The sequence below is a fragment of the Epinephelus fuscoguttatus genome, linkage group LG5 (assembly GCF_011397635.1).
Source record: "Epinephelus fuscoguttatus linkage group LG5, E.fuscoguttatus.final_Chr_v1".
Classification (NCBI taxonomy): Eukaryota; Metazoa; Chordata; class Actinopteri; order Perciformes; family Serranidae; genus Epinephelus; species Epinephelus fuscoguttatus.
The window spans coordinates 12,953,894-12,979,685 of NC_064756.1; the positions used below are offsets into that span (position 1 = coordinate 12,953,894).

The 25,792-nt window shown below is 41.1% G+C and overlaps 2 protein-coding genes across 2 annotated transcripts; one reads left to right on the top strand and one right to left on the bottom strand.

Moving 5' to 3' along the window:
- The first annotated feature begins 518 nt into the window (after positions 1 to 518).
- bace2 (beta-secretase 2) lies at positions 519 to 12,734 on the top strand. The gene is made up of 9 exons (XM_049576517.1): positions 519 to 1,107; positions 5,838 to 5,926; positions 6,165 to 6,381; positions 7,714 to 7,845; positions 8,462 to 8,596; positions 8,858 to 8,959; positions 9,371 to 9,520; positions 9,639 to 9,807; positions 11,262 to 12,734. Exons 1-9 carry the CDS (start codon positions 820 to 822, stop codon positions 11,501 to 11,503), a joined length of 1,524 nt encoding a protein of 507 aa, XP_049432474.1. The 5' UTR covers positions 519 to 819; the 3' UTR covers positions 11,504 to 12,734.
- A 486-nt stretch (positions 12,735 to 13,220) lies between these two features.
- On the bottom strand, positions 13,221 to 25,530 carry tmprss2 (transmembrane serine protease 2). The gene is made up of 13 exons (XM_049576518.1): positions 25,315 to 25,530; positions 24,907 to 25,054; positions 23,553 to 23,645; positions 23,345 to 23,458; positions 23,022 to 23,151; positions 22,687 to 22,797; positions 22,548 to 22,591; positions 21,168 to 21,330; positions 20,539 to 20,711; positions 18,786 to 18,887; positions 17,144 to 17,286; positions 16,293 to 16,445; positions 13,221 to 14,325 (listed from the first exon to the last, which is right to left on the bottom strand). Exons 1-13 carry the CDS (start codon positions 25,327 to 25,329, stop codon positions 14,308 to 14,310), a joined length of 1,407 nt encoding a protein of 468 aa, XP_049432475.1. The 5' UTR covers positions 25,330 to 25,530; the 3' UTR covers positions 13,221 to 14,307.
- Between the last annotated feature and the right edge of the window lie 262 nt (positions 25,531 to 25,792).

The window sequence follows — 25,792 nt, forward strand, 5'->3', positions numbered from 1 at the left end:
GTGACGCTGCAGGGTATTGTCTTTCTGTATGTATTGTTATTGTGGTGTATTGGATTGTTGTATTATTGTCTGAGAGTGAACCAAGACACATTCCTATCAGCTATGTTGACATGGCAATAAATTATTGAATCTTGAATCTCTCTCCTTTTGCCTTTGCACTGGATGGGAGAAAGTTGCGAGGAATGAACGAGATAGCCTCCAAAGATATCTATTGTCTGGGCCTCTTGCGTTTTCCGCCAGTCACTCAGAGAAGCACAAGGAAAAATATTTGTAGCTACAGGAAGGGTAAAAAATATGAAGGCACAACCCAGCCACACTCCTCTTCTGATAAGTAAAGAACAGTCCCTTATTCATTGACTTAAACATCTTCCTGCTATCGTGTATGATTGCACTATGTGATTTTATATCTTTTTATAATACTTTATTTGGCTCATAGATTACTACTTGTTTTTACGTCACAAAATAACCGTTTAGGTGTACTTTAATTTGAAAGTTCAGCTAACCGGAAGTCGTACTTCCCACTGTTGCTAGCTTGACACAGTTGGAGGAGTGTATGGAGGCGAAACATCCCGGAGAAGTCCACCGACCTCAGTCAAACATTTTGTTGTAGAGTTAGTTACACAGTGTTACCATGTCTGAATGTTCGTCTTCTTGTTGACTGAGGAGAGGCGGTGTGTTTCCGTGATGGCGGCTGCCGCGGTCCAGGCGTTTCCATGATGGCTTAACTGAAAAACTTGAGGAGCAAACTTTGAGCAAGGAGCTGGAGTTGGAGTCTCTTCCCAGAGTTTCCCTGTTAGCACGTCAGAAAGTAACACCGCAATGGCATCCACCATGTCTGTTTCAGTATGGGCTTTTGTCTTTAGTTTATGCTTTGGCGTGTCCAAGTGTTACTTTGCTATACCACTGAGAATATACACAGGGAGTTACAACGTCTCCTCGGCTGTGGATGTGTCGCGGCGGGTCGTGTTAACGTCTGATGGAAACGGCCTCTCTTTGGCTTCTGATCCAACTGGCACCGTCAACTTTCTGGACATGGTGAATAACTTACAGGGGGACTCTGGGAGAGGCTACTACATAGAAATGTCACTTGGTACTCCTGGTCAAAAGGTAATGTATTACAAACACTTACTGTGTGTGTATTTGTTGGATATCTGTATAATATGTGCAGGTGTTTTTCAGTTTTTACTGTTTTCTTCCTTTTTCCTACTTTCATGTTCAGTCATTGAATCCAGCAGGGTCATGTGTTGCATTCACTTGTGTCTAGTGTGTCTGCTGTGTGTGAACAGGGGCCAGTCCGTCCACCATGTGATCCACCAAAGAAGGATGAGTGTGTTTGTTACACCCCAGGGCTATGACTACCTATTATGCAATATTTGGAATTTAGATTCATTTAATGACTGATATGACCCCATCAGCAGAGCAACAGCTTGGGTCATGGGAAGATAAAAATGGCATATTTTGATATCACTGTCCTCACAAAACACAAGTCAGCTGTTTATTTACAGGCCTGCCTGGGAGCATCATGACAGGATAGCAGCATGGCTGTGGGGTGCCGCAACTGGCTCAAGTCTGCACAGCCCTGAGGTCTGTAGGTAGACTAAAGCCCCGCTCACATGCACTCACATGATGCTGCCTGTGAGGACCACTGTTTCTTACCAGGCAGCTGATGGGGATTATGAGGCTCCCAGGGAGCAAAGAGCAGCTCCACAGTTGCACAAAACAGCTCCAGCCCTGGCTCTGGCATGTTTCCTGCTTCTTTTAGTTTGGTTGCATGGAAATATGCCTCTGTCATTTTACACTGCTCGTTATATAATTGCCTAACAAGATCATATTAATGATTAAGGGGGAATAAATGGTCCCGGAAGAATTTGCAGAGACATTCTCCCGTCACTATTAAAAATACATGACGCTTTGGGGTGTTGTAGGTTTAAGGCTACGCTTTGCCATTGTGTACTAAGAAGATGATTAAACCAAAGGTGAATTATCTCATTAGTGACTTGACCTGTTGTTCACGGGCCTCTCAAGTTAAACAGATCAGAGCTTTTAAGACTCTTCGGTGGCACAGCTCAGTTTCTCAGGCTCACAGAGGCTTATCAGTGCTGCCTGCCATGGCACTGCCCTGTGTCAACCTCTGAGATGGTAATTCGGCACAAGTACAATTCCCACGCAACTTTACAGCCAGTTCATAGGCGTACTTTGGAAACTACAGTTGATATAAACTGCTCTAATCAAATATGACGGTTTAAAGTGTTGCCAGAAGGAGGAAATCCCCCTAACCTAATGTTTGATCAGACAGAGCAAAGTTTTATTCCTGTGGATCATCCTCAGACTACATAGAGTGGAAGTGGTGCACTAATCTAAACATAGCCATATAACCAGGCACAGACGTCAACAGGATGAATAACAACAGATTTACAACATTACCATCTGACTCTTTTGTGATTAATCCCCAGTAGATGCAATGATTCATAAATGATTAATCATCAAACAATCTTATGGACAGAATATTGGCATTTTATATATGTAAGGCATCTTTGATTACCTTTTTAACTCACAGTGTTAAGGGTGTCTCACCTGTTGGTTTAATAGACCTTTGTCAGAGCAGACATTTTTACCTATCATAGCAGGAAAAGCACAGGTACAACTAACAACACTAACAATGGTTCAGCTCCATTATGTGTCCCAGTAAGCCACTCTTGTGAGCCAGCATGCACAGTACCAAAGCCCTGAAATAAGTTAAACTATATGAACGGCACTCGTTAATGTCATTAGATACACCTGTGTGTGTGTTTGCTGCAAAGACGTGTCAAAATGAAAGCCGTGCCTACAGTTTATTTGGGACCTGTGTCAGGTGACTTAGTCTGCTCTCTACACAGCCTGAGGGAGGTCAAGAGGAAGTAAACACTGATGTGATTACATTATTTTTGAACAAATATTACCTTTGACTGTGTCAAATCTTCTGTGAAATATTAAAAGGTAAATTACAGATTTCTGGTTTGTTAATATTATAGATTTGAGCTGTGCAGAGATGCACCACAGCATCAGAAATGTACAGTATAGATGGAGGAAACAGTTCCACCTCTTGTTATTTCTCCGCTGATATTCCACATTATACTCATGTGCCAAGTGTATAGTTATAGTGAAACCTTTATATCAGTTATTTATGCCAGCCGAGATCAATCCACTTTGGTTGAGATTGGTTATGCAGTGCCAAAATGTCCTGTAACTCAATACTATTGAGTTATACTCTCAATATTATTCCAACTAAATGATGATGTGATTACAGGGCTGCGGTGTTAAATGAGGCTCTATTCAAATGAGCCTCTAATTGCTGCATCTGTTAGCATGTGGCACAGCCAGGCTGAGGTGTCGGCTGGAGAGCCTCACATCTGCTAATTGGTACAAACAGGTAGCAGATGCACGTTGCCGCCATGGAGCCACTGCCAATTAGACAGTGAACGCTCAACTGCAGGCTGCTGCAGCAGCAGGGGTAGAGATTTGCCCGAGGCTCAGCAGCCGAGCTAAGGGAGGATAGTGTGACTAGAAAATATAGGCAGTGTGGGGATAAGAAAATGCCCCTGCTCCCCCCTCCCTCACCACGAGGTTTCACTATTTTCCAATCTGGCCTGTTTGGCCGGTTCAGGCCTTGTGTGGAGTGGACTGGTGCCATTTGCAAGGCAGCAGTGGGGTTTTGGATGGCACAGTCACAGTGATGGGACCAGGGCCTGTCCAATGAGGAGGAACTGATAAGCCCGACTCCCACAGACGGGCCAACTGGGGCTTCCGTGCCCGACTGAACAGGTCGATAACACATTGTTGATAATTACAGTTTTTTTCCCAATTGTTTCATAATGACTTCATGCACACTTGAGCATGACAGTGGCAATTGGCTAAAAGGAGTTAGTTGAAATACTTTTTTTTTTTGTTTGTTTCTGAGTAAATAGTGCAGTGTAATGACAAACTTGTTAGACGTGGTTAAGACGTGTTGAAGAACCAAGCTTGAGGAAGTGGATTTCTTCCTGTAATTGTTGAAATTCCCAGCCTGTCAAACACTAATATTCTTTAACTACTTCCTGGTGTTCTGGTCTGTTTAAAACAATGGGAGCCACAGAGGAGCCATGATAGATTGATTTTTACAGTCACTGTTTGTCCCTGTGCAGCAGAGCATGCTGAATGGACCCTTTTATATTGTATTATGTATTTCCATAGAGTGTGTCATGTGACATCACAGAGGCGTCGCTGTATAGGCCTCTTTGTTGTTGAGTCATCAGGTGGCTACGGGGCATTAGCTTTATGACCCCGTCATGGTGAGGAATGCTTGCTTGTGAGTGTTAATGTGGCCACTGTTCAGGAGTGGAGGTGACAGAAGTCTGTGAGCTAATTAGTTCCTGCTCGTTGACTTGATGCCTGGAAGACAACATTATCTTAACTGCTGTTAGCCGGTCCCCACTGCACACATGACACATACCGGGATGGCTGGATAGGTCATGCAGTCATGTCAGTAGCTAGAGGCTGTCATGTTTGACTCATAGATCACACATTAGGGAGCAATTATGTGAGAGGTGCATACTTGTGCAGTTTGTTTGACACTGGAAACTCTTGAAATTAGGGATACTCCTATCAGGGTAACTAAATCAAGCTACTGTGAAATCTTTGCTATACCCTGTCCTGAAATCATGTTTTATCATGTCTGCAGTCTGTAAATATGGAAAAAAGCAAAGAGAATATTCTGAATTTCTAAGAATAAACTGATGATACAAGCAGAGTGTTTTTCATGGCGTTTGCAGCAGCCAGCCAGGGCAGCCAAAATGTTTACCGCTGTGTGAGAGAGTGCAGGCCAGAGCGAGCTTGATGCCATCGAATGCAAAGCAAGAAGTATGCTGTGCGACTGAATGCAGACTCCTACGCAGAGCAGCCTCTGCTGCCTCTTCATCACAGTCTGCACAACAGCTCTGCCCCAAGTGACTTAAAACTGGACCAAATCTGGGCATCTGCGACCAAATTAGATTAAAAGAAAAAGCAACAACATCCTTGAATTGCATATACATAGCAGCACAAATAATCAAATATAAAGCACGTCTGAACATTTATGAGTAATGCAGTGATGTTGTTATCAGAAAAGTGACTGTTTTTCCTGGGTAAGGAAACCACACCTTTATGGCTGCGTTCACTGTTGTTACCATGGACACAGGGAATAAACAAGGCTGCACAGAAGCTGTGAAAATTATATTATTGAACTTTTTTCAACTCATTCGGACTATTTGTACTCAGATGTCAAATATGGTCTGAAAAATCTGCTGAGGTGTCTGGCAATTTGAGTGTGGAAAAGTATGGAATTTCAAAATGGAAAATGTGGAGGAACCCTGCTGTTTCTCCTGCATCAAAACAAAACACAGTGTCTATCTCTGCTATTTTCCAGTGTCCATTTATGACACACGTGACAGCAGGCATACCGGTTTATTAAAGTATGTCTTTATAAACTCTACTGTGGATCAGTTTGTTTTTGTGCCTTATTATTGTGTCTCTTGTTATCTTGTCTCTTAACTATCTCCAGTTTCATTTCCTTGTCATGTTTTTGTTTTATTTACTGTTAGGAATGTTGTTGTTCTCCCTCAGTGTGCTGCTCTTCTTCTGCTCTTTCCTCCTGTAATTATTGTCATTGTTACAAACAGAAATTTGAATGCTTTGGTTGCATTTCAAAGGTCTCCACATCAATTTGTCACTGTTTTATTTTTACCCTGAGATTCAGGAGCTCTGTGAGTTCGGGTGGGATTGGCCTGTGGCAGATATCTGTAATGGTTGTCAAAGCAAACTCTGCCTTGTGTTTCTGGTTTCAGGTGAACATCCTGGTGGATACAGGCAGCAGTAACTTTGCTGTGGCAGCAGCTCCACACCCATTCATTACTCATTACTTCAACACTGCACTGTGAGTGGCTGGGACTCTTTGTTTGATACACACGATACACAAACTCTTCAAAACGTCATACCAATATGCCACTTGACTTTTCCTATGTTATGTCTGTCTGTCTTACATGTATATTTTGAGGTAGTCAAACCCCTTTATTAGAGTTCCAGTCCCAAATTACCACAAATTGTACTTTTTATCTACCTGCCACAGGCCTTTGTAAGTATTCACACATCTTGGCTTCTCCTCTTGTGTTTAGCTCCAGCACCTACCGGACAGCTGGCCGGACTGTGGCTGTGAGATACACCCAGGGCAACTGGGAGGGTGAACTGGGCATCGACTCTGTCTCCATCCCCAAAGGCCCAAATGGGACCATTGCCATCAACATAGCTGCCATCCTGTTATCCGAAGGCTTCTTCCTTCCTGGGGTCAACTGGCAGGGCATCCTGGGACTGGCCTATCCCATGCTGGCACGGGTGAGAGAGAGAAAGAGATGCTCTTTAAGTTTAAATCTTGCCTGAAATCTTTTATTGCACAAAGCTTTACTTCCTCTCCCACTGATTTTTACTGGTAAACCACAGGTTAAAAGTACAGTCGTCTTTCTCTGGCCCTGGTGTTTAAGGGCTCATATACTAAGCTTGTGGACCTGATGTATCTGGTTAAAAACCATAGTATTTTAATACCCAAAATAAATGAAATTCAGTAGTTCTAGACTAAATCTATCTATCAAGGGAAATCAGTCAAACCTTTTCTCATGAAATGTGGAAATACTGGATCTCTACATTCCATCCTTCATCATTTTGAACTTGTCTTTTGAGGTCTGAGTTTTTCCTCTTAACTTAGTATAAAGTGAAAATGAAGGGCACACAAAGGGTAAACAATGAGTTACTTGATAACATCAGGTTTTATCAAGATAACCAAGCAGTGCTGCATAACTTCCTGCTGTGCTGCCTGCCTTTTACTGCACTTAAATTCTTTTCAATCTGAGGTTTTATGTGGGTGTATTCATGGACTTTCACATGACAACAACAAAGTTCCGTGTTCATGATTACCTAACTTATTGTACTAGTTTAGTGGATTGGTTTTGTCATGAGGATTTATATCATTGGATAAGAAAAGCTCCATGTGATCATCAGGCTTCCTCATTAGGAAAATCTAACTTCCTTTATTGTGAAAGAAGCATTTTAGTGCTTTTTTAGTCACTTTAATTCATGTACAGGAGCATCCTATATACAGTATGTGTAAAGTGTGACAAAGGCACAGAACCAAGGTGCTTCACCCAGTGTCGCCTTTCTTTAATGTGATCATTTAGTGTTGATGGGACGAGAAATACGTCAGCGTAAACCGGCACAGTACAGTCTTTCATTCTGTGCTGACTGCAGCAACCTTTGGGATCAAATGCCAGTGATGGAGGGGCAGATAGTCTCACACTGACCACTTTGTGCTGCTGGCGTCCCCTGAGAGTTCAGGTTCAGCTTGCCCGAGGGCTGTTCGTCGTGCGTGAAATGGTAACGCAGCACTGACATGTAAACCTATCTGAGGAAAACAGGGGAGAGAACCACTGTCTCATACCTGTTTACACCAGGAAGTATTTGCATGCATACGCTTGTACACAGTGGTCAGAATATTGTTTCAAATTAATTTTTCAGTTTCTTTTAAAAACATTTTGGCAAAGAGAAAACAAATGTACTCAAGGTCAGGCTGGAATTATCTCACAAACATAAAGCTTTAAGTGCTAATGTAAAAGCCCAAAACCACAACGCTCAAACTGATGAATGACGGTTAATGATTACCCGTCTCCCAATTAGCCTGACTCGTCTGTGGAGCCCTTCTTCAACTCTATGGTGCAACAGCTGGGAATTCCTGACATCTTTTCCCTCCAGATGTGTGGCGCTGGACTGTCAGCCACCAGCGCAGCCGACCCGGCAGGAGGCAGTCTTGTGAGTAAATAAACTTATCACATGAAGTTTGATTATCAGCAAAGACCTTTGCCCTCAACTAACCTCTGGACCCCTTTCTTAGATTTTGTCACCCCTGCCTCTAATTGTGTATTTTTGTGATCCAGTTAGAGTTATTTAACATATGCAGGATCAATTATGTGCTTCACACATAGAGAACTGGGATGTGGTTGAGCACTCCTCGTCTCAGACAAAATAAAATCCTTCACTAATGGATCAGACATAGCAGTTGAGTGCATTTTAGAAACATAATAGCTGATATCCTCCTTGTCAATGTGGTGTCTCCATTGGAGGCCCAGTCTAGTTAGAGTGGAGCTAATTAAGCTAAGATAGCATCCTGCCGAGAGCAGGTCTGTCACTGTTATACAAACGGCCTCGGGGCCTCGCTCACTGCATCTCCATCATGTGACCCACTGACACAGACAGATGGATAAGATGGCAGGGCGCTTGTGTGTGTATGTGTGCGTGTGGGTTTATGTTTCTGCCAAATTGTGAGAGGATGATATAAACCTGAACCTAAAGTTTGAGTGTTCACTGTGTTGTTGTAGTCACAGTTAACCCTTAGGTGAGTGAAGAAGTATTGTTATTCCTTCCTCAGGTACTGGGAGGGGTTGAACCAACCCTGTATCGGGGGTCAGTGTGGTACACCCCTATAGTGGAGGAGTGGTACTACCAAGTGGAGGTTTTGAAGCTGGAGGTTGGCGACCAGAATCTGGACCTGGACTGCAGAGAGGTAGCCTACAAACTGCGGCTCTAAGTCTGAAGCAGAAAAGCAATACTGGTTGGAAACAGTTAACATTCATTCTTGAGAAGCTGATTGTATCAAGGTTACGACACGGAAATAATAGTTGAATTTGAGTAGCAGTACTGCCACTGAATGTAGTCAACAACTACTTCGTTTTACATTCTTCAGTTTCTTCAAGGTCCTCCATAGGAGCCTGATGAACTGAGAGAAACACTATACTGCACTTAACTCTTTCTCCCCTTCTTTCAGTATAACATGGATAAAGCTATAGTTGACAGCGGGACGACACTGCTGCGTCTTCCTGTCAACGTCTTCAATGCGGTGGTAGAAGCCATCACACGCAGTTCTCTGGTAAGCTGCCGTCTCTCCACAGACAGTGATGAAACATGTTGTCAGAGCAAAGCGATGCAGGGGAGGATAGCACACACTCACCGCTCAAGGACGTAGTAGCTTTGAGAGGAAGGATCAGGAGTTTTTCTCCGATAAAAAAAAAATGTGTGTGCGCGCCCATCCTTTTGTTTCTCTTCCCATATTCTGCTTTACACATTTTTCACCTTTTATAACTGCACACAAACAGCACTCAAGGTTAATTTGAACCTGGAAGCAACGTTTTCAATTAATGTACCTACATCCTTGCAGATTAATCCCAAGTGGGAAAAATAAAGAGAACAGCAAAATGTGTTTTGGTGCAGCACTGACCTTCTGTTTCTGTCTCTTTGTCCCTCCTTTGTCTGTTTCTTGTTTGTTTTTCTTTTAATTCAGATCCAGGACTTTTCTTCAGGGTTCTGGGATGGCAGCAAGCTTGCGTGCTGGATGAAGGGAGAAACACCCTGGAGGTTTTTCCCCAAGCTTTCCATCTACCTAAGGGCCACGAACACCAGCCAGTCCTTCCGCATCACCATCCTGCCTCAGGTACCTGCATAAACATAAACACAAAAACAAGTCATCCCTTTTTCTCCATTAACCTGAGAGCCAGGAAAACTCATCTGAACACTCACTCTTTTCTGTTCTTTTGACCGTCATCTCACAGCTATACATCCAGCCAATCACAGACATAGACGGCACGATGGACTGCTTCCGTTTTGGATTGTCTGCGTCATCTAATGGCCTGGTGATCGGCGCTACTGTTATGGAAGGCTTCTACGTGGTGTTTGACCGCGCTCAACGAAGACTGGGCTTTGCACTCAGCAACTGTGCAGGTCAGGGTACACACAAGACATACTAAGACAGGAATGTATGTCAAACTTACCATGTCCAGTCATTGCAAGGTAATAAATTGGTTCATTGTGTATTTCAAAAGAATATTTAACCCAAAAATGATTGTTTGCATAAGTTAATATCACTGTGTCATGCTGGATTTGTGAAGACAACTTGGTTTTTCTAGCAAGCCCCACAGTGAACGAAGAATCCAAAAACTGAGAAAATTCTTGATGAACTGGTGGAAAAGGGGGCAAAAAACAACTCGTGCAGTATAATCCAAGTCTCATGTACTCAGTCGTCACTTAAACATGCGTTTTCAATAAAACCCTACTATTTAAAACACTTTTGCAAAGGAGTAGCGCACCTGGGTGTGCATTTAATCTTTAAATTCCATTGAGTAGCGTGCAAACACACACACTTTCCAAGGCGTGCCGCTTGTTTGTGCATGAGACTGTTTACATGGAACTGTTTTAAATAGTAAGGATTTCGCAAAAATGCATGAGTGTGCAAATACTGAGCACACACATGTAAATGGGACATGGTCCCCCTTTGGTCCAAGAATTTTCTCAGTTTTTGGATTTTTCGTTCACAGCGGAGGTATGGAAATTCAATGTAACATGGAAGGAGTAATTGACATTCAAATGGTCATTTTGCAGGTGAAATATTCCTGTAAGTCACTGGTTTGTTAACCTTCAAACAAGAATAACCTGTTCACCGTGACCTGAACAGCAAGGTTAAACCTTAAACAGTGGAGCTTTCCCGTAATTCTGTGTAAATATGAGCTGGGGCAAGGCCTCCCACTCTCATCTTAAAGTACAAAGATCACTTTTGTTCCGTATTAAGCAAACAGACTTGGCGCAGATGTAGGCTGAAGGTTAAGGATGCAGGCTTGTGACAGTAGGGCTGCCAGCTCCAATTTCTGAGCTCGCTGGTAAACTGTAGACAGAGAACGATTCTCATCATCAGCAGTTGGTGAGTTGCCCTTGAGTGACGACCTCAAATTACTTATAATTATGCTGCTCAGGCTGAGACAACTGTTGTTTAAGGAAGCCGCCATGAGTTTTTATTGAGCAGCGGTTTTATACTTAATGTTTGAGATACATTTATTTCAACTTTAATTTAGGGCTGAATAAATAATACTAATTTAGTTTTTCTTTTTTTGTAAGGGTCAGGGGTGGGCCTATACTGAATCTGTGCCCGCAGAATTCGTACACATTTTTAATGAATATTGTCTATCACGCTACAGGCTGAAAAAACCTTCCTCAGATTTCTGCAGACTTTCCTTTTGGATCACTGCTGAGAAAAAAAATCTGCAGACACTCTTTGGGTCTGGTCATGAGGTTCATTTTGTTTTTTTGGCCGGTGCATTGATATTTTCCAGCACTGCTTTTTACTTGAGATGTGACTCAGCTAGTGAGGAGTAAGTGACTATCTGTCTTGTATCTCTCCACAGTGAGCAGTGGAGTTGCTCTTTCCGAGATCGCAGGGCCCTTCTCAGCAACAGACGTGGCGGCCAACTGCTCCGGCGGGGCGATGAAGGAGCCTCTGTTGTGGGTGATCTCCTACGCTCTGATAGCAGTCTGCGCAGTCGTCCTCATCATCCTGTTGCTCCTGCTGGTCCTGCCCTGCCGGCGCAGAAACTTCTCCGGGGAGATAACCGACGAGTCCTCTCTGGTACGCCACCGCATCAAGTGACTGAGAGGAAACAGACGGGTGGACGGGGTGAACAGGCAGGGGATCGGCGAACAGAGTCCATCTATGGCGGTGGAGAAAGGGGTGAGGTTTGACCTGCACCGAGCAGCGACCCTCACCTCTGAATGTCTGACTGAATCTGGACTGCACTCATCAGCTTGGCCCGTTGAAGTAGACACTGACATGTCAACGGCCTCATGATGGAAAATCCACCCCGAAACCTTAAAAACAGCTATAGGTGATGTATTTATGCTTCCAATTTCTTGTCTGGTGGTGGCCCTTTCTTATTCTCACTGATAATTGCTCACACCATGTCATGGGTGACACAGAGGAAGACATCCAGCACAGAAGAAGAACACTCACTGACTGAAACTTTAAAAGTTTGCAACGTCACTCAGCTTTAGGGCAGTTTGACGACTTTTTCTGAACTGGAACGACTCGTATGCTGTCAGTACTGCTCTCCCCGCCTACACTGACTCAGCTCGAGTGCAGTTTGTCAGAGCACTCCAAACAGGCTTATTCTCTTTAGGGCTGTCAAAGGGTATTCTGGGAAATGTAGGACATCACTAACACAAACAAAAGGGTGAACTGAAATATGAAACACTTAATCGCAAAATAAACTCCTGTTGCACACTTAACATTTTACCAGCGATGACACAGAACAATATAATAGTAGCTAAGGGTGGAATTTCTTCCATACGGACAATCCCATGGCAGCAACAACCATTGGTGCACTCTTGAACAATTTAAAAGTGACTGATTTTACTTTCAGGCACACTGTGTGTTATTCATCTCTACAATTTCATACAACCTAAAATGTGCCTTCACATTTTGTTTATACAGTCTGCAATAGGTGAAGCAGTGTGTCTCGTGCCTTTCTATGTTTTGAAGTTAACCTCCGGTCTTTTATTGAATGAAACAAATGCCTGTGCATGTTGAAAAGCTGCTCTGTTAATAGGAAGAATATTACTAGAGGTGACACACATGTTTACAGTGCCCATAGTGCCTTTAAGTCTCAGCTCACTGCTAATACAGACTGATGTACAGTATCGGAAGTTTGAGACTTACTCTGCTGAATTGCACTTTGTTTCTGAAGTCAGTCAAAAGTGTAATATAAAACTAAAGATCAATGTTTCTCGCTCTGGTATGCAATTTGTTGTATTAATGTAATTTTACTAGTTCTGCATACATCTATGTGTATATTTAAATTTAATTAAATGTGATTGTATTATTATTATTATTCCAAATCGTTGCTTTTTTTAGACACTAGATGTTCAGGGGTACATATATTTATACTGCACATTTTATACAGATGCTAAATTAGAAACCAAAGCAAGTTTGAAACTGACACACTGGAAACACACGTTCTTTCTGTGTACCTGTGGACTACAGTTACCTTTGTGGCAAAACTGACCGACCTGTTAGCAATAAAAAGTAATTAAGTGCCATTATATAGTCTCTTTACACTAGTGACAGCTATATGCATAAAAACAGGAGACTGTGCCACACAATAAATCTGAAAAATGTGCTAGTTTGTTCTGTTGGTTCTGAGCAGAGTATCAGTGACATCAAAAGTGTCGCTGTCTGCCAAAATTTAAAGTTGTCAAATCGAAGGTACACTTGAAGTTGAATGTTCACTTATTATTAAGTGTATTTTGTGCCAAAATTGTACTTGTGCTGTAAATAAAAGAAGTTGTGACCAAATCAAATGTGTAAATCATTTTAAATTAACAAATGTTTATTTTTGTGAAAGGTTACTCAGGAACAGTCAGTGGGAACAAGCTCCATGTGGTTTGTGAGTGACATCTTGTGTTGACACATGGTATCTGCATCTACCAGCTCAAATATCACGATTAATGTGTTTCAATCATATTTACACAGACTAAAAAAATACTTTATATATTCCACACAAATATACAAATAGGAAACAAACAAACTTTATATAATAATAATAATTTTGTTAAATCAGAAAAATCAGATTTTTTTTCCTCAAGTGAATGCATTATCCCTCCATATTAAAGGGAAATTTCGGTTTATTTCAACCTGTCTCCTAAATTTGTTTCAAGTGACTAGTGACATAGAAATAATAGTTAGCATGTTAGCCATCAGCCTAGATACAGCCAGGGCGCATAGTAGCGTCAGACCTGTTAAAACATAAGTGAACGGGCAACCTTCAAGTGCAAAGTTAGTCCACTAAACAAGCTTTTTTTCCACAAAGACCGCCTCATATTGTTGGAATAAATGTCAGAGAACATATAGAAAACGACATGTGAACGTGTTGTCTTACCTTACCGGTGTGCTGCCATGTTTGTTTATCCCTCTAGCTCTGCTTTCCAGGAGACGGGTTGAAATAAACCGAAATTTCCCTTTAAGAGATACTAACATTGTTCATTGGTTTTGCTCAAATTCTTGTAAGAAGCTCCAATGACTGCAACAGTGATTTATGAAAACACAAAACCGTAATATGTAGGAAATAAGTTATGTTACTGATACAGATATTGTAAAAGGTAAATGGACTGCACGAGTCACATTCACCCATTCACACACACATTCATACACCGGTGGCCGAGGCTACCATACAAGGTGCCACCTGCTACTCTGTTTTTAACACACTCACACACCGATGGTATCCTGCTCAAGGATACTTCAGATGGGGATCAATCTGCTGATCTTCTAATTGGTAGACGACCCGCTCTACCTCTGAGCCACAGCCACCCCCTTAATGAGGCATTTATATGAAGATGTATCTCTGCACACTTAAAATTGTGAACACAGACATCTTAATTGGTTCATCCTCAGTCCTGCCGTCAGTCATCTTGATGCTTCTGTAAATGGGAAAAAAAGTTTTTGTTTAAAGTGATAATTATGTGTTTTTACAGATATATATCCTTATCCTAACAAAATAGGAAAAACCCCAGAGAAGTGTAAAACTTTTGCAAGGCACTGTAAAATTAAGACTCCACTGTGTAGGTATCATCACCCGCACATCCAGCTATATATACAGTACAGGCCAAAAGTTTGGACACACCTTCTCATTCAATGCGTTTTCTTTATTTTCATGACTATTTACATTGTAGATTCTCACTGAAGGCATCAAAACTATGAATGAACACATGTGGAGTTATGTACTTAACAAAAAAAGGTGAAATAACGGAAAACATGTTTTATATTCTAGTTTCTTCAAAATAGCCACCCTTTGCTCTGATTACTGCTTTGCACACTCTTGGCATTCTCTCGATGTGCTTCAAGAGGTAGTCACCTGAAATGGTTTCCACTTCACAGGTGTGCCTTATCAGGGTTAATTAGTGGAATTTCTTGCTTTATCAATGGGGTTGGGACCATCAGTTGTGTTGTGCAGAAGTCAGGTTAATACACAGCCGACAGCCCTATTGGACAACTGTTAAAATTCATATTATGGCAAGAACCAATCAGCTAACTAAAGAAAAGCAGTGGCCATCATTACTTTAAGAAATGAAGGTCAGTCAGTCCGGAAAATTGCAAAACTTTAAATGTGTCCCCAAGTGGAGTCGCATAAAAACCATCAAGCGCTACAACGAAACTGGCACACATGAGGACCGACCAGGAAAGGAAGACCAAGAGTCACCTCTGCTTCTGAGGATAAGTTCATCCGAGTCACCAGCCTCAGAAATCGCAAGTTAACAGCAGCTCAGATCAGAGACCAGATGAATGCCACACAGAGTTCTAGCAGCAGACCCATCTCTAGAACAACTGTTAAGAGGAGACTGTGCGAATCAGGCCTTCATGGTCAAATAGCTGCTAGGAAACCACTGCTAAGGAGAGGCAACAAGCAGAAGAGATTTGTTTGGGCCAAGAAACACAAGGAATGGACATTAGACCAGTGGAAATCTGTGCTTTGGTCTGATGAGTCCAAATTTGAGATCTTTGGTTCCAACCGCCGTGTCTTTGTGAGACGCAGAAAAGGTGAACGGATGGATTCCACATGCCTGGTTCCCACTGTGAAGCATGGAGGAGGAGGTGTGATGGTGTGGGGGTGTTTTGCTGGTGACACTGTTGGGGATTTATTCAAAATTGAAGGCACACTGAACCAGCATGGCTACCACATGCTGGTCATGCCATGTCATCCCATCCGGTTTGCATTTAGTTGGACGATCATTTATTTTTCAACAGGACAATGACCCCAAACACACCTCCAGGCTGTGTAAGGGCTATTTGACCAAGAAGGAGAGTGATGGAGTGCTGCGGCAGATGACCTGGCCTCCACAGTCACTGGACCTGAACCCAATCGAGATGGTTTGGGGTGAGCTGGACCACAGAGTGAAGGCAAAGGGGCCAACAAGTGCTAAACACCTCTGGGAACTCCTTCAAGACTGTTGGAAAACCATTTCAGGTGACTACCTCTTGAAGCTCATCGAGAGAATGCCAAGAGTGTGCAAAGCAGTAATCAGAGCAAAGGGTGCCTATTTTGAAGAAACTAGAATTTAAAACATGTTTTCAGTTATTTCACCTTTTTTTGTTAAGTACATAACTCCACATGTGTTCATTCATAGTTTTGATGCCTTCAGTGAGAATCTACAATGTAAATAGTCATGAAAATAAAGAAAACGCATTGAATGAGAAGGTGTGTCCAAACTTTTGGCCTGTACTGTACTTAGAGCACCAGATAGATAAACCGTCTTACTGCATCTGCTCCTCCAAGCAGATTAAATCAAATGCTACAAATGATCTGTACATACAGCACATGGAAATCCTCGGCATAAATTGGGATTTAGTTTAACTTCCTTTAAAAATGCAATACGTCTTTGGTGTTTACCCTCATCTGACGGTAGATCCAGTCCAGGAAATAGGTGATGTTGCCATAAACACCTGGTTTGTTCTGCTCAGTGCAGTGTCCCCCCCAGATACTGTCCCCTACGAGCCACCATACTCCATCCTTAAGGGACACCAAAGGGCCGCCGCTGTCAGCCTGAGAACGAGAAGCACAAAACTTAGTGGTATTTTATGAACTACACTCTTCAACACACATATAACACTTGTCAAGATCCGCACATTCAAGATCAAGGCACTGATTTCAATGTTTCTTTTTGATAAAGTTAAAACACTAAATGTTATTCACTCAGTTTAAGAAGCATTTGAGATCTTTCAAAGCTTTCTAAGGTCCATAAAAACATGATATCATGGTCAGCTGCCACCTCAGTGCTCCAACTTTACATTCGCTGTTGATTGGACTGTATGAGTGGTTTGTTTTAAGTCACAGAGTGTAACTGTTTATCTAAAGCTGTTACCATGTATAGAACATAATGCAGGTCTTGTCTGATGACGCCTCAAAGCAAGTTACATAAGGGCATGAAAATGCTTTGAATTCTTTCAAGAAGAGGAACTGCTCAATTTGTGCAAGAAAAATGTAATTGTACCAGAAAATATCTCATCAGAAAGAGTGTTTGGTGCCGCATTGGACATATTAAGCCTCAGGGCAGCGGACCAGTGTGGTGGCAGCAGTCACACTGCAGCCATCTGGTACTCACAGTAAAATAAAACAAACTGCACTTTGTGGCATGTTTTAATAACTGTATCATCTCAGCACTGATAAAAGTCTTATTGTGTTTCAGCATTCAAATTTCATGTTCGGCCCTCTATGAGAAAGGTCTGCGTGGTTTGTCTTACATGGCACATGTCGGTTACTGCCTCCGTCCCTCTGGCACATAACATGTCCTGTGATATCCTGCCGTTGTAGGCGATGGAGCTGTTGCAGTCTGCAGTGTCTATGAGAGAGACCTGAGCCTCCATCAGGTGTGGAGAGCCAGAGTCTGTCAGAAATAACAAGACATTAAAAGACAGTCATTTCAGTATTTAGTCATGTACATTGAACGTGATAATAGGCAGCAGTGGAAAGTAATAGGACATTTACTGAAGTACTGCTGTTAAATACAGTTTGGAGGTACTTGTCCTTTATTCGCAGATTCAGATTCATAATAAAATATATAGTTCAAGAAATAACTTTTTTATTGAGCCAGTGAGGGAGGGGGGTTTACAAGTCACCTTGCAGTAAATTAAGTAATTAAAATGGACCATTCTGCATCATGGATAAATTTACTTTTTGTAATTTATCACATGTCTCCTCAGTGAACAAAGAATAGAGAAAATTCTTAATGAATTCAATGAAACAACAGCCACATTTAACAACAACAAAACCATTTAAAAACTTGTGCAGTATAATCCATGTCTCATTAGTCCTGGCTACGCTCAGTACTTCCCAAACACATGCATTTTTGCTAACATCTTACCATGTAGAACTGAATCAAAAGTGAAAAATATCTATGCTCTCTTCAAAGCCAGACTCCATTGACAAAAACAGTAATTTTACCTGGCTGAACACTGGAGCTGCTGGTCTACCACTGCCTCGATCAGCAATTTTGTTTGAGTTATTGTGCAACTTTGGTGTTTTAGAGGGTCAGTTCAGATTCACAGAAGTCACACAATGATACAAATAAATGTATTGATCGAGACAATGAAAGTACAGCAGCTCTCATGATCAGCGAGGTAAAATTACTGTTTTTGTCAATGGAGTCTGGCTTGGAAAAGAACATTGAAGTTTCACTTTCAGTTCTGTGTTAAATAGTAAAGTTTCAGTGAAAATGGATGTATTTAGGAAGTATTTAGGCTACAACTGGATAAATGAGACTTGGATTATACTGCATGAGTTGTGTGAGAGTTTGTATACAGAAGTTTTGTCATAGTTTTGCTCTGTTAACTTCAATCCATCAAGAACTTTCTCAGTTTTTGGATTCTTTGTTTGCTGGAGGCAGTTTTCTTTTGGAACTTAATGTAACGCAGGGTGAGAGTTTGATGTACAAATGGTCTTTTAGGGAGGGTGAAGTATCCCTTTCAGTATATTTGAATGCTTGTACTTGTGTATTTTTACTCAAGTCAAATTTTGAATGGATTCTTTTACTAAGTACAATGTATACACTGTAGTAAGTGACAGATCTGAGTACACCCATTTCTTCTATCACTGTTAGCTGCTACCAGGAAAAACGGAGGTAAAATCAGTGAGAGCAGTGTGAGAAGCTCACATACTTTGGTGCCATCCAGTGGTAACACACACACACACACACACACACACACACACACACACACACACAGTGGTAGTCAGTGCAGCAGACAACTGTAAACACTGAAGTTTTCATTTTCCAATACTTCAAAAGTAAATATCTAATCTTGGCTAACCAGTTTGAATTTCTTTCATCTTTCAAACCTTTGTCATTAAATCAAAACACATAACCACAAGCAACCATAACTTCCTCACCTCCATTTATTGTTCGATTGAATCCTGTTATCCAGCCCTTCTGAGGCACGGTGATGTTTATATCAACATTTGGGAGGCACACAGGTCCGATGTTACTGGAGGCTACCAATGAAAAGAATATACATGTTGTTATAAGTCATTATAACTCATTTGGTCACCCTCTACAACACACTGTCCCTCTGCCTCGACAAACTGGCTCCCTTAAAAACCAAAACTGTCTCATTTACTCGCTCGTCTCCCTGGTACACTCCTGAACTCCGTCACATGAAAACCCATAAGCGCCAGCTTGAAAGACTTTACAAGAAAACCAGTCTCACAGTCCATCTCCATGCCTATACAGACCACCTTTCAAACTACAAAGACGCCCTCACTGCCGCCCAGTCCAACTACTACTCACAACTCATTCACTCTGGCTCCAGTAACCCCAAGACTCTCTTTTCCACCGTCAATAAACTCCTCAAACCCTGCGACAACACCCTCTCCTCCATCACAACTAACACATGCAACTCCTTCCTGGCATTTTTTCAATCAAAGATCGAAACCATCTACTCTTAACTCAGCAGCTTTAACGTTAGTTTTTCGTTCACGGTTCCTCATATGCCCTGCTTTTCTTTGTTTTGCACTATGCTTTTGCACCTTGTTGTTTTATATTGTCCTTGTCTTCTGTTTATCTCTTTGCACTTACATGTTTGTACTTCTTTTCTTTGGTTTTAAATGTAAAGCGTCTTTGAGAGCTGTAAAAGCACTGTATAAATAAAATGTATTATTATTATTATTATTATTATTATTATTATTGTGTTGAGTCTGAGAACCTCAGTGCTCTGGAATTTATGAGCTGGTTTACACAGAAGAAGGGATATGTACACTCACTTGCCAGTTTATACAGTTTTAGGTACACCTTGCTAAAATGAATGCAGTCCATCATACAAGGGCATAAGTTTTGTTTCAACACTGGGGAGGACACATATGTAACAGGGGTTTGGGGGTTTGTTTGAATATCAAACACTTAATTCCCGACATTATGGTGGATTTTTGACACATTTATGTGCTGCATTTATTTATTCATTATCCATAACCGGGTAGGGTCATGAGGAGGCTGGAGCCTATGCCAGCTGTCATTGGGTGAGAGGCATGATTGTGGGAGGAAGCCAGAAAACCCCAAACCTCCTGCTGTGAGACGACAGTGCTAACTACTGCACTGCTATGCTGCCCTCTTGTTAAAACAGGTTTTGAATAAATTATATGATCAATCTGGAGGCTACAGTTTGTGTATTACATTAGAAAGTGACATGTTTCTGTTATTTAGCCTTCATACACTGGTATAAATCGGGTGGCCATAATAATAGAAACTCTTGTCTGTTTAGCTACATTCTCCAGAATGATCATACAGTTGAATTAACACCTCTCTAAAACAGTTTCAAACTGAACATTATAACCTTTATAAAGGTTGCATTTACTGACTATTCATTCTGTACTATGTACTATGTACTAGCAACTTTGGGTAAATAAGGGATATACTAAAAGTGTGTTGTTCTTTTCACACAATCTACAATAAGTGACTACCCAAGAACCCTGTTTTTTTTATTTTTGGTCACAGAGAGATTTAGTCCTGTGTTCAGTAAACCGGAAAACAGGCTCCTCAAGAAAAATGTGTTAAGATGGGATTAACTGTGCTGAGTGTGGCTGTATTCATTTTGTTAAATCTTGCTTTGTTTTTTCACCCCTGTGTGTGTGTAAATCTGTCCATAAGCACCTGTGATGTCCAGAGGTTTAGAGAGCCTCATCAGAGCGATGTCATTCCTGCGAGTGACGCTGTTGAAGCCTTCGTGGGCTATGATGTGGCTCACAGAGTACGCAGGGTTAAACAGAGTGCCCAGTGGATCCACTATCCCAGCATACACGGCCCAGTCTGCCGGGCTGGAGATACTGCAGGGGAGAGACACAGCAGAGAGGAGGTTCAGAACACAAACAGTGATTTAAGAAGAGGTAAAATAATAAAGTAAATGGTAAAATAGAAAATAAAAAATAAAGTAAAGTAAATAATAAAGTAAAATGAAAGCTGTTCTTGTTCCATTCTTAGTACATGTGCATGTATGGTCTCATTTAAAAGGTAAGACTGTGAAGATTTATCTTCAACATGCTTCTGTCATTAATTATGTAAGTTTCAACACACTGGAATAAAAGTTTTTTGTCTACGCCTGAATATTTTGTGCAGATGACTAGAACTGGGACTTATCAGCTGGAAAACACAATGGGACCATAGCATAAAGCCTTACCTAGTCCAAAGTCAATTACAAAATCAGAGGAAATAATCATTTTACACATGTTTTTCTAAGGTTTTGTCCAGGCACCATTGGACTATCAAGAAGTAGAAGTCCTCACCGGGTCACACAGTGTGCTGCTGTGACTATCCAGTAGGGGGAGATGATGGTTCCTCCACAGCGGTGGAAGCCTGCAACCTGCAGGCTGACCTGCCACGGCCAGGCCCCTGGAGAGGCCAACTGACCCCCTGAGGCCCTGCTGGAGTTCACCCCACTCCCGCAATCTGAGGACAAAACTGCTGTTAGAAAGGATGCACTTCACTGCTCCAGGGCTTTTAAACACAGGTACAAAAGAGGTCTCAGGTGTGTATCACCAAAGACAAAGTGTAAATACATGCTACAAAGGAGAGTGAATATAACATATCCAGAATGAAACTTACTTTAAACTCAGCAACAAAGCAACAAGCTCTGCAAAATCCTTGGTGCTTTTTTTTTAATTCAGTTTTTGCTTTTAATTTGGTGTGGGCACAAGAACACGAGATAAAGGAGATCAATAGCATTCCAGAGAACGCTCAGTCCTGCGTATAAATTCACCCAAAACAGAGACTAAACATTTCAGCATCTCTGTTTTGGATATTTACAATGTGGAAATCAATCAATCAATTGTAGCAAATAATCAACACATACACAGACCCTATAGCAACACCCACCCACCCATATGTCATATACTGTCAGGGAGAACGACGTTGGACATCACAGTCATTAGATTCAGCTCTCTAAAGGCCGCTGTTAAAAACTGTTAGCACATATATTCAGCAGTCACCTACAGAGTCATTTCAGGAGAAGATATTTGTCACTGAGGTCAGAGGACTTTAAGTGTTTTTCGTATCAAAATGTAAATTTCCAGCTCTTCTGTGTTTGTCTTTTCAGCTTCTATGCAATGGGATTATAATAAAACAATTATTACCATTAAAAAGTGTGAACCGAGAGCTACAGTTTAGATTTTTCTTTTTTTTAGCTCAGAGAAAAAATTCATAGTTGTTCATGCTTGTCACGTACCCTATGAGGTTGGCTGTCATGTATCACTCTTTGTACTCGTCTTTCTATTGATATAGGGATTAAAATACACATAAGAATGATTTTCCTGGGTTGTTTGCATTACAATGAAAATGCAAATGAAATTTAACTTTTTAATCTTATTTGCCTCCATTTCTTATTTTCCTCTCATTCAAATACATAGATACAACCAATACCGTGGTAAAGGATGGTTATCACAAGTGCACAAGATGTATTTGACACTTCGTATCCTTTAAACGGAATAAGCTTAAAGAGAGTAAGGTTACTTTATTCCTACCTGACACTTAAGACTTCCATTACACATTGCAAGGGAATCTATTAACAATGAAGTTTCTGCAAGATTCCAGTGAAAGTAAAAACTGTGACAACCAGCCCCGTCCTCCCATCCCTATAAACCTATGGATTACAAATAGTAATAACATACCAGTACATTGCAGCGTCACCACACTGTTGTTGGGACAGGTGTTGCTGCAGTGGGAAAAAGAGACATTTGAGGTGTATTAGTAAGATAATGATTCAGTATTAACAACTTTAAACTGGTTCACCACCACTTATTCACTAACCTGAGCACGAGCTGTTGCAGTATGGATGCCTTAGGGTTGAAGTTAGACTTCACTTGTAAGAATCCCTCATCAGAGTCAGTCTTCTGTTGGCCTGATTTCAAATATGTGCCCCTGTCGAAGCACATCACAGAAAATGCAACCTCTTAAACACATGAATCCTTCATAACAGGACAGAGAAAACTATGGAAGCCCATTTTTGTCAGTGGATGAGAAACATTCTCAACATTCTCAACATAATGAGTCTTTAAATAATAATCCATTAAAATTATCTTTTTTTTTCATCACACAGGCAGAAATGAGCTTCCATAGCAACACACACTGGGGGAGCATCTTACCTGCTGTATCCAACTTGCTGGCAGCTCGCTCTCCCCTGCTGGTCGCTCCAGCCGTGAGAACAAACAGTCCTCCAGTTTTTACTCTGAGTGGAGTAAACCTGGAGCAGGAAACTGGAGCCATGCAGCCTCACTGAGCACAAACACAATCAATGGAAAGTAGGTAACCGGACTCAGGTAACACACACAGACAACTGACAATTAACAGTAATGTTCAGTTTTGAGCCTTAAATGCAAAAAAAAAAAAAAAAACCCAAAACAAAATCGCAATTGCAGGATGTTCAGGTGTGTTTTCTGCACTTTGGCCCCTGGATGAGCTCATTTACCACAGTTAGCTTCATCCTGGCCTGCGGGACAATCCGTCACTCCGTCACACCACTGGGACTCCCACACACAGCCAACGTCACCACACTGCACACCGTGCATACAGGACGAGGAGTCTGGGGCGACAGGAGACAGGATTCAGTTCACAGAAAGCTTGTGATGGAGTTATTACAGCGGACAGTGAGGGGATAAATAAAACCCTGCACTCACAGTAATAAGCGAGGAGGATTCCAGCCACCAGCAGGAGGAGCAGCAGGGAGATCACAGCGGTCACAGTGAACTTCACACACCTCTGTTTTACACCTGACAGGATGACACACACCAATTTACACCAAGCTTTACTGTATGAAGAAATCTGTTTATGAAACCATCAGGTGAATGCATCTTTATGACTGGTGATATATTTACATTAAAATAAGTAGAATCTATTACAGGTAGGCTACTACATTTGTATATTTAATAATATATAGCAACATGTCTGCCCACAGTTTGGAAATAAAAATTAAGATGCAAGTTGATCCCATTTAGTCTGTCAATCTAATTCATTATTTCAATTTTCATATAGCATTAAAGGTTGTCGGTTATGCCTACAAGTATTTGATTAACAAAGTGTATTATCACTTATGATCCATGTTCAAATTAATTGTCATATTACATTAACAATTACAGGAAACACTGAAATATAAATGCATGAAGCTAGGGACCCAGCTAGCACTGGATGTCAATATGACGTCAGAAAGACGTTGGAGTCAGATTGGTGTTACATTTTAGTTGGATTGAAAATTTGGGCTGACAATATTTTAAATGTCTACCCATGTTAGAATTTCACGTTGTGTGGACGTTAATTTTATGGTGTTTTGCAGACACTGGGTTTTGTTCTTTATACCTTATTACTACATCTTGTTATTCTACGTCAAGATGAAGCTGGCATGAGACGTTTAGAAGATGCTGGATTTTGGTTTCTTTATTTATTTATTTTTATTTAACCTGCATTTAACCAGGAAGTCCCATTGAAATTGAAAATCTCTTTTACAAGAGAGACTTGGCCGAGGTAGCAGCCAATCAAAACACATTTAAAATACAACAAATACAACATATAATACAAAAATCCAAAATAAAACAACAACTAATCAAACATAGTGGCCTCTCAAGAAAAACAAGCACATGTCTCTGTCACCACATTCTTTACGATGCCCTTAAATTCAACATCTTTTTGAAGATTCTAAACAAAACAATATAAAAAACAATACAATATCAACATAATCCGTTAACAGCATCCCATGCCAAATTAAAGTTGGCATTAGATGTTGTCCTGACATTGACTTTTGGTCACCTGATGTCACACGAGCTGCTGTCATAAGAGTTATTATTGGCTAATATCATGAATTGCACTTATTTTGTCCAGGATAATCATGATATGGAATTTCATCATATGTAGCTATATTTTGCTTGCAATTAACCTTCCTTTGAGAAAAATCCCAAACAAAGCCTGCTTACAGTTCCTGTTATAGCAGTTATATTAACAGTATACACTGCTTATTAAAAGAAAAGGAGACTGTCCTACCTTTGTTATTGGGAATGGAGGGGCTGATCTCAGGGGGGGGTTGTGGGGTCAGATGATGAACATACTGAGGCTTAACATCTTTTCGGCTGGGTGGGCGAAGTTTCCTCATGTCGCCTTCATGGATGAAACCAGGACCTAAATTCGCATACTGTCAGTGAAGCATAAGTGATGAGAGAGATGTTTTCATACTCTGGCTGCTTGAAGCATTTGAGTTTAAGTAAAAAAAAAATGCATTACATGTAGAACAGATTGTCCAGCATTTTAAAATACCAAATCACACACATTTTATTACATTTCCAATAACATTTTTAATACTGGCATCATTATAGTATGAATAAGCGTTACTCTACTTTTATATTCCTATTTAAAGAAGTTCTTTAAACTGATATGAATAAAATTAAAACTTACCGGATTAGTGGTCATTTTCTGTTTGATTTACTGCTGGGTGCAGTGAAGGAAAATGTCTTCCTGGGTTAATTCAATCATCAAACTTGCATGTAAATAATCTAGTCAATGTCAACATCCACTCCAAGAAGCTATACGAGAAGTTGTTCACAGCTCTGCTCTCTTGAAAGATAAAAACTCAGGTCTCCAGCATCTGCTCTCACATTCACCCCGTCCTGCTCTCTGCTCTCAAACCACAGTGATGAAACAAAGAGTTTGTCTGATCATCTGAGTGGCCACTCCTCACACTTCACTGGCATCGGTTTAAATTGTCCCTCCTGAGCACACAACAAGCACAATAAGGGCTGTTTTCTAGTCTAAACATCTCACAAGTGTTATCTGCTGAAGTGTCAGAGTGGTGAGTGAACACTGCTACACTGAGTACACAATGGAAAGGTACTACACTACATGAACTGTATACAGGCAAACATTAAGCTTCAAT

What these genes read in the sequence shown, in the direction of transcription:
- tmprss2 (XM_049576518.1), bottom strand. An exon ending in CAGCAAGTTGGATACAGCAG is followed by an intron (nt 22,798 to 23,021) that starts GTAAGATGCTCC and finishes GTGCTTCGACAG; the next exon opens with GGGCACATATTTGAAATCAG. An exon ending in TAAACCTCTGGACATCACAG is followed by an intron (nt 18,888 to 20,538) that starts GTGCTTATGGAC and finishes TTTCATTGGTAG; the next exon opens with CCTCCAGTAACATCGGACCT.
- bace2 (XM_049576517.1), top strand. Translation starts at nt 820, where the DNA reads ATGGCATCCACCATGTCTGTTTCAGTATGGGCTTTTGTCTTTAGTTTA. An exon ending in TTGGTACTCCTGGTCAAAAG is followed by an intron (nt 1,108 to 5,837) that starts GTAATGTATTAC and finishes TTCTGGTTTCAG; the next exon opens with GTGAACATCCTGGTGGATAC. An exon ending in CATTACTTCAACACTGCACT is followed by an intron (nt 5,927 to 6,164) that starts GTGAGTGGCTGG and finishes TCTTGTGTTTAG; the next exon opens with CTCCAGCACCTACCGGACAG.